Source organism: Bombus affinis, chromosome 16 (genome assembly GCF_024516045.1).
Source record: "Bombus affinis isolate iyBomAffi1 chromosome 16, iyBomAffi1.2, whole genome shotgun sequence".
Taxonomy (NCBI): Eukaryota; Metazoa; Arthropoda; class Insecta; order Hymenoptera; family Apidae; genus Bombus; species Bombus affinis.
The window spans coordinates 5,908,168-5,918,500 of NC_066359.1; the positions used below are offsets into that span (position 1 = coordinate 5,908,168).

Consider the following 10,333-nt stretch of genomic DNA (forward strand, 5'->3'; position numbering starts at 1 on the left):
AAATTTAATTTGTGATCAAAATCCGCGCATGCGTACAATCTGTACACATTGCGCATGTGTAATTTATCGGGTTTGGAGGGGCGTAGAAAGGAGGCCATATTGTACAGTTAAATTGAAAGAACGAAAATAATTATATCATCGTATAGTCGTGCTTGTTTCGTTTCATATTTTTTCTACCGTACATATCCACCTAGGTGTTGTACGTACGCCGTGAGTAGATAAACAGTGCGCAAAGTCTATTTGGTTGCTTCGACAATTTCATTTTTGTAAATAACTACAAGTTGTAGTAGTGTGTTCCGATATCTAGGTATCGTCCGTCAGTCTACTAAAGGGGTTTATTGCTCCAGACGAGATGGGCACTCGGGATGACGAATATGATTATTTATTTAAAGGTAAATCTCGATTCGACTCGTCGACCTAACTTTACTATTCATTAGTGAAGTTTGGCGAAAATTTTTTCACGCATACATGCATACACATCCACATACACGTTCACAAAGTACACGTATACGTGTATATATATATATATATATATATATTCGTATGTGTATGTCCTGTGTATACGTGTGTGCTGCTGCTATTCATTATGTATACACGTATACACGTACGATTTTGTATACGTATATGTGTATTAATTTTTTTTTTATTATATAGTTTATTATTCTATAATTTGTATTATTTTATAATTGTTATTGTGTAATTATTTTATATACATATACATCGGTATGTTAGTTAAACATCACAGTTGTCATCGTTCAGTAACATAACAGGTTCCGAAATAACATCAAGTTTGAAACGATGATACGATTGACAGAAAGAGCGTAGAATATCGAGGCTTAAACGATGACATCAGAAATGAGGTTTTCACATGTGAAAACTTGTCAAATAATTTTTATCGGACGACGTGTTCGAAATTATCGAAGTTACAGTTAATCGAATGAGTCAACTATCTAAATCTATTTTTGTTTCGTGGCCAGTTACACCTTTGTGTATACCCTCGTTATCCGTGATTCGTGATTCATTTCTCTGAACAACTTGTATGATTAAAGGGTCCATAACAGAAGTGACCCTTGTGTTTATTATTTTCAGGGGAATAAAGAGATCTGGCAGTCTTAATCGTTGCTGAATAGATTTTTACTTTTTTTAGCAAAAATATTTACTATATTAGATATTGGGTGTTATTTGCAATTATTATACTGCAGAGTTTCATTCATTTATGGAAAATTTAAAGATCCAAAAATGTATAATATGCAAGAATACATAAAGTATACAAAGTAGAGTATTTCTTATAATTTTTCATAGTCAAAATGAATCTCTATCTCACTTGTACTTTTTTAATTATGTTTCATAAAAATATAAATTTGCATAAAAATCCATAGTCTAATAATTATACGACAGAAGAACTTTATTCAATCGATGTTGGCATTATACACTAAAGTAAGAATAGCAAAATGACAATTTGTAATTTTTCATGGAAATTTTGTAAATTTACAACAATTTCTGTTTTGGGGATGTTAATGATTTTTGGTAAAGTTTGATTTTTTTTCTTATATTGTATATCTTCCCTTCTTTTATATCTCCCTTTCTTTTTTAAGCATTTGGTACCTTATGCAAAGTTCATTTGTATAAATATCTATATTTTTATATAGACAAGAATGATATAACTAGAGGAGAATATAAATTAAATATTTGTGTAAATAGGAAGTATAACTAGAATAGGATGGAATATTTGTATAGACAAAGAGTACATAGAGTCTAACTTTGATTTCTTCATGTAGTATTATACAATTTTTATTTATATTTTAAATATTGGAAGTTTTGGTATTAAATTATAGTGTTATGTAAATTATAAAGTTGTAGATTCTAAATAAAATTATTTTTGAGGTAAGTTATTTCCAAATTAGGTAAAGATTAATATCTAAAGAAATTAATTTTATTACACTGTATGATGATACTATTCTGGTATAATTATTCATTGTTCCTTAAATTAATTAAAAGATTTTTTCTTTATAATTACATAAATGAATTAATAAAATACTAATTGTAGAAAACAAAATATGTAAATTTTTATTTTACCATTTTGATTTATTTAATAAAGTGTTTTTTTGTTATTTCAGTTGTTCTTATTGGTGATTCTGGTGTAGGAAAAAGTAATCTTTTGTCAAGATTTACAAGAAATGAATTCAACTTGGAATCAAAGTCGACTATAGGAGTTGAATTTGCTACGCGTAGTATACAAGTAGATGGGAAAACTATTAAAGCTCAGATTTGGGACACAGCAGGACAAGAGCGTTATCGCGCTATTACATCTGCGTAAGTTAAAGAAATAACAGTATTCTTTTCTAAATTATTAATGTATTTTAAATTTAAATCTTTCATGTTTTTTATCAATGTAATATATTTTATGAAATTTAAATGTTATCAAAATAATTATACTTCTTTTAATACAATAAATAGTAATTTTACCTGGATGAAAATTCCTAGGTACTATCGTGGTGCGGTTGGGGCTCTGCTGGTGTACGATATCGCGAAACATTTGACGTACGAAAATGTGGAGAGATGGTTGCGAGAATTGCGGGACCATGCTGATCAAAACATCGTTATTATGTTGGTGGGAAATAAATCAGACTTAAGGCATCTACGTGCGGTTCCAACCGACGAGGCGAAAGCGTTCGCGGAGAGAAACGGCCTCTCTTTTATTGAAACTTCTGCTTTAGATTCTACAAATGTTGAGACAGCGTTTCAAAATATATTAACAGGTAAACTTACTGCTAAACTTATTCCTAAAGTAAAAATTAAATGAGATATATAATATTATATTTATATATATAAAATATTCAGTTTAAGGCAAGAAAAATCGCGGGAAACATCATAATAATACCTTAAAAATAGTTAATAAACTTACAGATCCTTTAAAATATATTTCTGCTTCAATTTGTGATCATATTGCGTTTAGTAGAAATTGCAATTAATCAATGAGATTTCTTTTCTTTCCAAGGGACTTCTTTCTAACTCTATATAGTATTTGTTTCGGAAGTAATTGCTGCAGTATTTTTTGCTAAATGGAAGTAACATTGCAGCGATTTGATACGTGCGTTCTTAAAGATAGATGATGATAGAGTATTTGATTATTACAGAAATCTACAGAATCGTATCGCAGAAACAGATACGTGACCCACCCGAAGGTGATACAATCCGGCCACAAAACGTAGAACCCATCGACGTGAAGCCAACAATGAACTCAGAGGGAATGCGCAAGCAGTGCTGCCAGTGACTCACCTTGCTGCTTAAAATGTGTGTACACGCAAATACAGTATCAATATCACGAGAGTACACTCAAATAATACCAACTTTCTAAGAGAAAAAAATTTAGTCTATGGTCCAGTAAAAAGAAACAAAAGTGAAAAAAAGAAATGAGAAAGTTTCAGGAATAATTCTTTGTACGATAGCATAGTTTTAATATAAGAAAACTATGATTAGTTAATTATAAATATTAAGTTGATTTGTAAATTGAGTTAATTTTAACATACATCAAAATTAAATACTACTAAAGACACTTTTATTATGTATTTTTTCTTCCATGATGATTGTTACTAATTGACTAGTTTTATTGTTGTATAGTTACACATTTTGATATATTCAAAGTTCTAAGATTTTATTGTTTACAGAATAAGAGTAACACTTCTCACTTTGTCATAAAGAAAATTATTAATTAGAGAAGAAAATAAACGTAGAACACATTCACGCTATACTTATCTAAAATTTATGTTTTATAGAAATATCTAACATAAGATATCCTAAGATTTATTCATGTTTCAATTACTCTAAAATTTATTTTTTTATATTTATGAAAGTGGAAAATGTTTTTTTATGAATACTTATCAATGTCAGAAGATCGACGAATAATAAAGCTTCACAACTGTAAGTTTCAAGGGTTTGTTTTGTATTAAATTTTACTTAACGTAACGGAAGCCGTTCATTTTCGTCAGTATTATTTTTTAAATGTTTTATTGCATGTACTCTGAATATATATACATATGTAACACGTGGTCTGTAAAAATGTTAATTTTTAAAAGATTCTTACGAACTGATAAGAGCTTTAAAATAGCATTTCAAGACATGGATTACGTGTAATCGAATGTGTGGGAGCTTATATGTGTATAAAAAAGCCATTTCATATCTTTTTTTTACGTGTAAACGAATGCTCAGACATAATGCATTTCTCTAGAGTAGTACTAGTGTGTAACTTTCAGATAAATAAATATTTCTTTTGATTATTGAGATGTACTTTTCAAATTTTTACAAAACATTTTTCTCGTGTACATTTGCCCACTATATAAAATATTTTTCACATAATAAATAAAACTATGAGTAGATTTATGTTTATTTAAATTCGATTATTTAATCTTTATTAAATTCATCCTTTATACAATTTTCTGCTTATTTCTATCGTATAATGAAAACTTGAAAATTCAACCTTAAAACAATAAACTATAATGAAAATTAGTCATTGAACCATTCATCAATTTATGTTTTTGAAATTCATCATTAGTGAGTGAAGACAAATAAAAAATTTCATGCCAATCATTATTGTTTGCTGTGACAATAATGAATTATATTAAGAATTTATAAATTATTATTTTTCTATTGTTTAAGCATACACTATTTAAAATCTAATTATATCCCTGTGATACCTAAAAGGTATTAAGTGCTAATAAAATAGTTTAGTAAAAGCTACTTATGTTGTTTAATGTATATTAATTTACAATCGTGTTAAAGAGAACAAAGTATATATTTTTTATTTATTTTTTATTGGCTACAGTTTAACTTGTTATTGAAATAAACACTAGTTCAATGAAATAAATCAAGATTTTTCATAGAAGAAGAGCATATCCCTAAAACTAAACACATCAAGATATTGAACATTTTCTAACATAATTCTCATCCTCTCTACTGGCATAAGAATTGCAATGTATCATTTACACATGGTGAAGACCACATTAATCTTTAATGTGATTGCATATAATAACTGCGATTATGTACCTTTATGTTTGCAGAAGGACATACAAAGAGGCAGAGGGAAAAAGAAAAGTGGTCGACGGTAAACGTAACAGGTGCAAACAGTACAAGAATCAAGACTATTTACGAATATAAGTATACACTGATTACTGGTTTCCCAAATAATCCGGCGTTCTGGATGCAAAATAGACTGTTCTTTGGCTCCGTTATTTTATGGAAGCAGATATTAATAGTAGTACTTAAAAGAAACATCAAAAGACATCTGTACAATTTTGCCCTCAACAGTCGCTTCAATTCAATTGAAACATATTACTATTACTGCTGTTATTAGTACTGCTACTACTAATATTAATACTATTACTACTATTACAACTACTACTACTACTATTACTATTACTACTATTATTACCACTACTAGTATCAACGTCGCTACCATCAGTATCATTAAATCAGCCTTTTTTGACCATGGAACAAACAAATTTTTGTTATTATTTCTATGCTTTAGTTGAAAATGTAATAGGAAAGATTAATATCATAGACTCCTCAAGTTCCTTCGGATTATTTGGGAAATGAATGATGAGAATCGGGGAAAATTTAGCGACACGTATATACAATAGCTGGATACGTTGGAGTAAAGAATACCATAGACACGATCATACAACCCAAAAATACATCATCAGAAATATTTACGAAGGACGAAGATATGCATATGCACTAATTCTGTCCCCGAAATTCATCCTGCCTCTCTCCCTTCCTCTCTAATCTCTCGCCACTATCTTTATCTCTGATATGTTACAATAAGTCAGTGTTGTATTACTGCTTCTTTATAATACATATGTTATTCTACTTGACACGTAGAAGCGAACGGTTTATAAACGTTACACAAAAAAATGTGTCTGAAATACTTGGTCGCATCTTGGAGGGATGTATACTTTGTGAGTCACAGGGATGAAAAGAGTGTACCATGGGTGTCGAAAGTGATGATCTTCATAAAGGAATTTCTAAAGTGTACTAAAAAGTGCAAGTGAATGTTCACAATTAATTATAGATTAACAATTATATATTCTTCCATAAGTGAGCTGAGTAAGAAATTGTACGAGCAAATTAGTCACCTGAAATTGTATCCATAGTGCATCAACTTGATGGCAAAGATTGGATCAAAAGATGCAAGCAATAATTATTTGTTAAGTAGCAAAGCATTAGTATAAATATCTTTTTGGTTTTTAATCTTACGACTGATGATGTATCATTGTTCCAAAATTTGGCCGAATGTTTCAGAGACAGTCTATATTATAACATAAGTGAAGTCTTGCAGTTTAAGTATACAGGTGCACGATTATAGAAGACAAATAAGAGAACAAGATAGAAGAAGCTTAACGAGAGCAACTGAGGAAGAAAACAAAAAACGAAAAAAAAAAAGAATTAAATCGGACTTGAAACACTTTTATTGTTGCTCACTCTCTGCTTTCGAATTTGCACCGTAGCGTTGACCTTGAAATACGATAAGCAGCTTATCCATTTTTTAAACAAACAAAAGAACACTTTCTCCGAAGGTATTCTTTTTTTCCAAGTGGAAAAAAGCTGAGAAGTAAAAGAACCGAAAGAACGAAGGAAGAATTGAAATTTTGACACAGGAATTAACGAATTCAAATTTTGACGCGTATCATAAAAGTGATAATACACGAAAGTACACTATTTGCGAGATTATATCGTACTTTCTAGGCGTCTAATAATTATCGCTTCGATGTGTGTAGCCGCAATGTAATCTGTTATCGTTACAAGTCCTCGTTGTATCTTGATGAATAAATAGAGAGTGAGTAAAACGTTGAAATATTGAAATGTCTACACCTCGCTGTATTATGCGAGGACATTGATGGTTCGTGCAATAGTAATCATACCAAGAAAACGAAAAAATGAGCACACAGAACCGTTTATAGGGAACTATAACATTATTCTTTTCTTTTCTTTTTAATTTGAAAAATATCATTAACACGTTGATTGCCACGGCGATCATCGGTGATGAACGTTACTAATCCTTTTCTTAAATAAGATAAATTTCATGAACTAATAAGTTGTCAACAATGTAAATGATTTGGATAATATTATCAGAAGAAAGTGTAAATACTATATAATATCTGCAAAAATTAAATTTTATGGTGTAGTATATTTCAATCAAGCTTCTAGACAAAATATCAAAAATGACGTGGCAGTCAACGTGTTAACAAATACAAGAAGTCTTGGAAATATAATTTATGCTTTTCTGAGAGCGCTATTTATTAGTAACATAATTATCTCTTTTATCGCAATTTACCTGGTAAATTGCAATAAGTAATAGAGATAACTACCAGTAGTGTTCCGGTAAAAGTGTGAATTTTATTGAAAATACTTCTCTTTAAATAAATAATCATTTTTATTTTTCAAAATAGCTTAATGAGCAATTAATAAGAGGAAAAAAAGAATGAATTTAGAAAGTCCGCAAGATTATGCGTGACCATACATAAGAAGTAAAATTCCTCTGGCTGACTAGTCAGCTTTTAAAATGTAAATTCATTTCGAAGCAATGATAGCCGAAAAATTCTAATTTCGTGTCAGAGCGTGCGATGAATTAACAGAACAATGGAAGAATCATACTTTTCCCTTCGGGTATACATACAACATGCCTTTTTAGTTTCCATTTTGTACCATTAGGTTATTAAATACGATACTTGATGGAACTTTTTCAAGTTCCATTTTTGCGAAGATTGAATTTGTACGAATGGAATATTTAGAACGATGAATTTTTAGACGTTATTGAGATCAGTTTATTCTCCGTTGATTCGATATATATATATATACATATATATATATATACTCACACCACACGAAATAAATAATATATATATATATATATATTAATATATATATTATTATATATATATATGAAAGAAGATATCGCCGAATCGGCGACATTTTATTAACCAATGCTTTGTACTTCATAATTTTATTAATAAAATCACTTTTGCTTTGAACATATATGTATACGTGTGTATTGTACAATTTTTCGTTTTGTTAGCCGAAAAATATTGATATTAATCGATATAGCTTTGTATAAATAGGTACATTATATATCGCTACTTTTATCATAATTTTAAGACTGTATATACAAAGAATCTCAAAACTCACGTGATACAATGCAGATGATATGCAATAATTCGATACTACACTTAACAATAAATTATGCGATTATTTACAGTTTCTCTTTTCTTTATAACATATTTTTTCGCTGTTATTTGTAGTTACATTTATTTTACAAATTAAAGGTTTCTTAAATGGAAGTCCTGAATTTAGAAATCATAAAAATAGAAAATAATACATTATTATAATGATACAGATATTGTTTAATTTTATCACTGGTTCTAGAAACTACATAGGCATGCTCGCGGAAGCTGGTTCAAGACGTACTGTGTTTCTTTGAGCTAGACCACCATGATTTTTTTGTCTCCATTCGAGCCACCGTAGTAAATCTGGGCTTTGTGAGGTATCATTAATATCTGTTCGAGCTTCTAATTGTTGATAATACGCTTCACGCAATAGACGAAACGTTTGCACATTTTTGTATGGTAGTTGAGTCATGGGATCTAAATATTTTGCTGGGAGCCTAAATATTTTTTCATATTTATAAATTTATCTTTATCTATTAAAAAATTATGAAAAGTATATTTTTGATGTTTTACCTAGTAATTGCACATAAAGGTTTCATCGGTGATCTTGGTGTGGAAGTTTTTTTGAAAGCTCCAGAAAACAGTTGTTCATTTTCGAAAGTAATGAAGGTTCTTTCGTAATATCCTTTTGTTTGTTCATAGTAATATTTGCCTTTGTTGGAATTTTTGGAAGATTCCTTTTTGGAAATGTCCAGCATGCCATTTTCTGTCTTTATAGTCACAGCACTGAAATGAATAGAATTGTTACAATATTATCAATTTAATCGAAAAGAAAGTTATATTTTACCTTTCACCTGTTGTCCCATCTGGATGCTTGTCTTCCAAATTTGCACTTTTTTCGTCATCTCCTTCAACATTAATTTTATCTTCTTCTTTATCATAATTCACCTCAGAAAGTATCATAACAGGCATTGCTAAAGACTGATACCTAATCATAGGTCCAGTTTGCGATTTTCTTACTGTTCTAGTATTTTTTTTTTCATTTTCTAGTTTCTGATACTTTTCTGCAATTGATAAAATTGAATTAACAAAAATAATAAAAAAATTAAAATTATCAATAGCATATTAGGCAATCTAATGATCATCATATCAAACCTAATGATTTCATATTGATCTGTTCAGTTTGCAATGCTTCTTCTAATAATTCTTCTTGAGTAGGCTTCCATGTATCATGTCTTATAACTCTAGTTTTCCTTTTTTGATGCTCATTTCTTTCAGTAAGTCTTCTTTGTGTTGCAGCCGATTTTGCAGCAGTAGATCGACGTATAGATTTTCTTTCTATAAAGGATTACAATTTGTTGTTTGTCCATATAATTCAGCATTTATTTTACACACATTCACCTGTGCTCTCGATAAAGGTTCTTTGCCTCGGCTGTCTTACTCTCTTTTCTTTGGGTGACAATTGATTAGACTGAACTTTAGGTTCTTTATAAGCTTTTGTTACTAGCCTACGTTTTTTCTTAGGTCCCTCCTGTTCGGTATCAGAAATGGGCTCATCATTTTCATCTATGCTAAAGTCTGAATCTACTTCATCTTCCGCTTCATCTTCTTCCCTAAATTAAGACAAATTGCTCATGATTAATTCTTATTACCATAATGTTGACAAATTGGTGAATAAATAAAGTGACATTAACATGTAATCATGATCCTGTTCTACTTCGTCAAAACCTCCATAAGTTGTTTTATAGAAATCATCTTCTTCTTCTTCATTGAGTAATTTTGCCATCTTACTTCCGGCGTTTGAACGCCGATCTCTATTTAGTGCCATTTTTATAGTTATGTAAATTACTTTTGCTTTAATTAATTTCTAATTTTTCAATACTATTCGCTTTTCGCAGTTATTAAAACTATTAAGTTTACAGGTTAACTTAACCTAGAAACAGAAGATAAAATGTCCACATATTTATTCACTTGTATGAATTATCTGATGTTTTGAAAGTAGACGTCTTTTAATACAGCAAGAATGATCTGTTTTTTAACTTTTCACATTTTACTCTTATTTGTGTATATACATCATATACTAACAATAGGTCTTAGGTACTAACAACAATTCATAATCGATATCACTTTCGATAATTATCGATGTTATCGTTATCGTTTTTATCGGTAGTGAT

At 29.6% G+C, this 10,333-nt stretch overlaps 2 protein-coding genes across 3 annotated transcripts; one reads left to right on the top strand and one right to left on the bottom strand.

The window, feature by feature from the left end:
• Positions 1 to 57: 57 nt before the first annotated feature.
• LOC126925325 (ras-related protein Rab-11A) lies at positions 58 to 6,441 on the top strand. Of its 2 annotated transcripts, none has more exons than XM_050740739.1 (6): positions 58 to 210; positions 291 to 392; positions 2,118 to 2,313; positions 2,485 to 2,759; positions 3,138 to 3,294; positions 5,058 to 6,441. In XM_050740739.1, the coding sequence occupies exons 2-5, from the start codon at positions 353 to 355 to the stop codon at positions 3,272 to 3,274; spliced, it is 648 nt and encodes a 215-aa protein (XP_050596696.1). In that variant the 5' UTR covers positions 58 to 210; positions 291 to 352; the 3' UTR covers positions 3,275 to 3,294; positions 5,058 to 6,441. The 2 variants fall into 2 exon arrangements, with proteins under 2 accessions (XP_050596696.1, XP_050596697.1); XM_050740740.1 differs by having other exon boundaries at positions 61 to 210; positions 308 to 392.
• Positions 6,442 to 7,983: 1,542 nt separating this feature from the next.
• Positions 7,984 to 10,305, bottom strand: LOC126925316 (vacuolar protein sorting-associated protein 72 homolog). The gene is made up of 6 exons (XM_050740726.1): positions 9,854 to 10,305; positions 9,561 to 9,772; positions 9,315 to 9,497; positions 9,007 to 9,223; positions 8,733 to 8,945; positions 7,984 to 8,656 (listed from the first exon to the last, which is right to left on the bottom strand). Exons 1-6 carry the CDS (start codon positions 9,985 to 9,987, stop codon positions 8,422 to 8,424), a joined length of 1,194 nt encoding a protein of 397 aa, XP_050596683.1. The 5' UTR covers positions 9,988 to 10,305; the 3' UTR covers positions 7,984 to 8,421.
• Between the last annotated feature and the right edge of the window lie 28 nt (positions 10,306 to 10,333).

What these genes read in the sequence shown, in the direction of transcription:
- LOC126925325 (XM_050740739.1), top strand. Translation starts at nt 353, where the DNA reads ATGGGCACTCGGGATGACGAATATGATTATTTATTTAAAG. An exon ending in ATATGATTATTTATTTAAAG is followed by an intron (nt 393 to 2,117) that starts GTAAATCTCGAT and finishes TTGTTATTTCAG; the next exon opens with TTGTTCTTATTGGTGATTCT. An exon ending in GTTTCAAAATATATTAACAG is followed by an intron (nt 2,760 to 3,137) that starts GTAAACTTACTG and finishes TGATTATTACAG; the next exon opens with AAATCTACAGAATCGTATCG.
- LOC126925316 (XM_050740726.1), bottom strand. Translation starts at nt 9,987, where the DNA reads ATGGCACTAAATAGAGATCGGCGTTCAAACGCCGGAAGTAAGATGGCA. An exon ending in GATGGGACAACAGGTGAAAG is followed by an intron (nt 8,946 to 9,006) that starts GTAAAATATAAC and finishes TATTCATTTCAG; the next exon opens with TGCTGTGACTATAAAGACAG. An exon ending in CCTTTATGTGCAATTACTAG is followed by an intron (nt 8,657 to 8,732) that starts GTAAAACATCAA and finishes AAAAATATTTAG; the next exon opens with GCTCCCAGCAAAATATTTAG.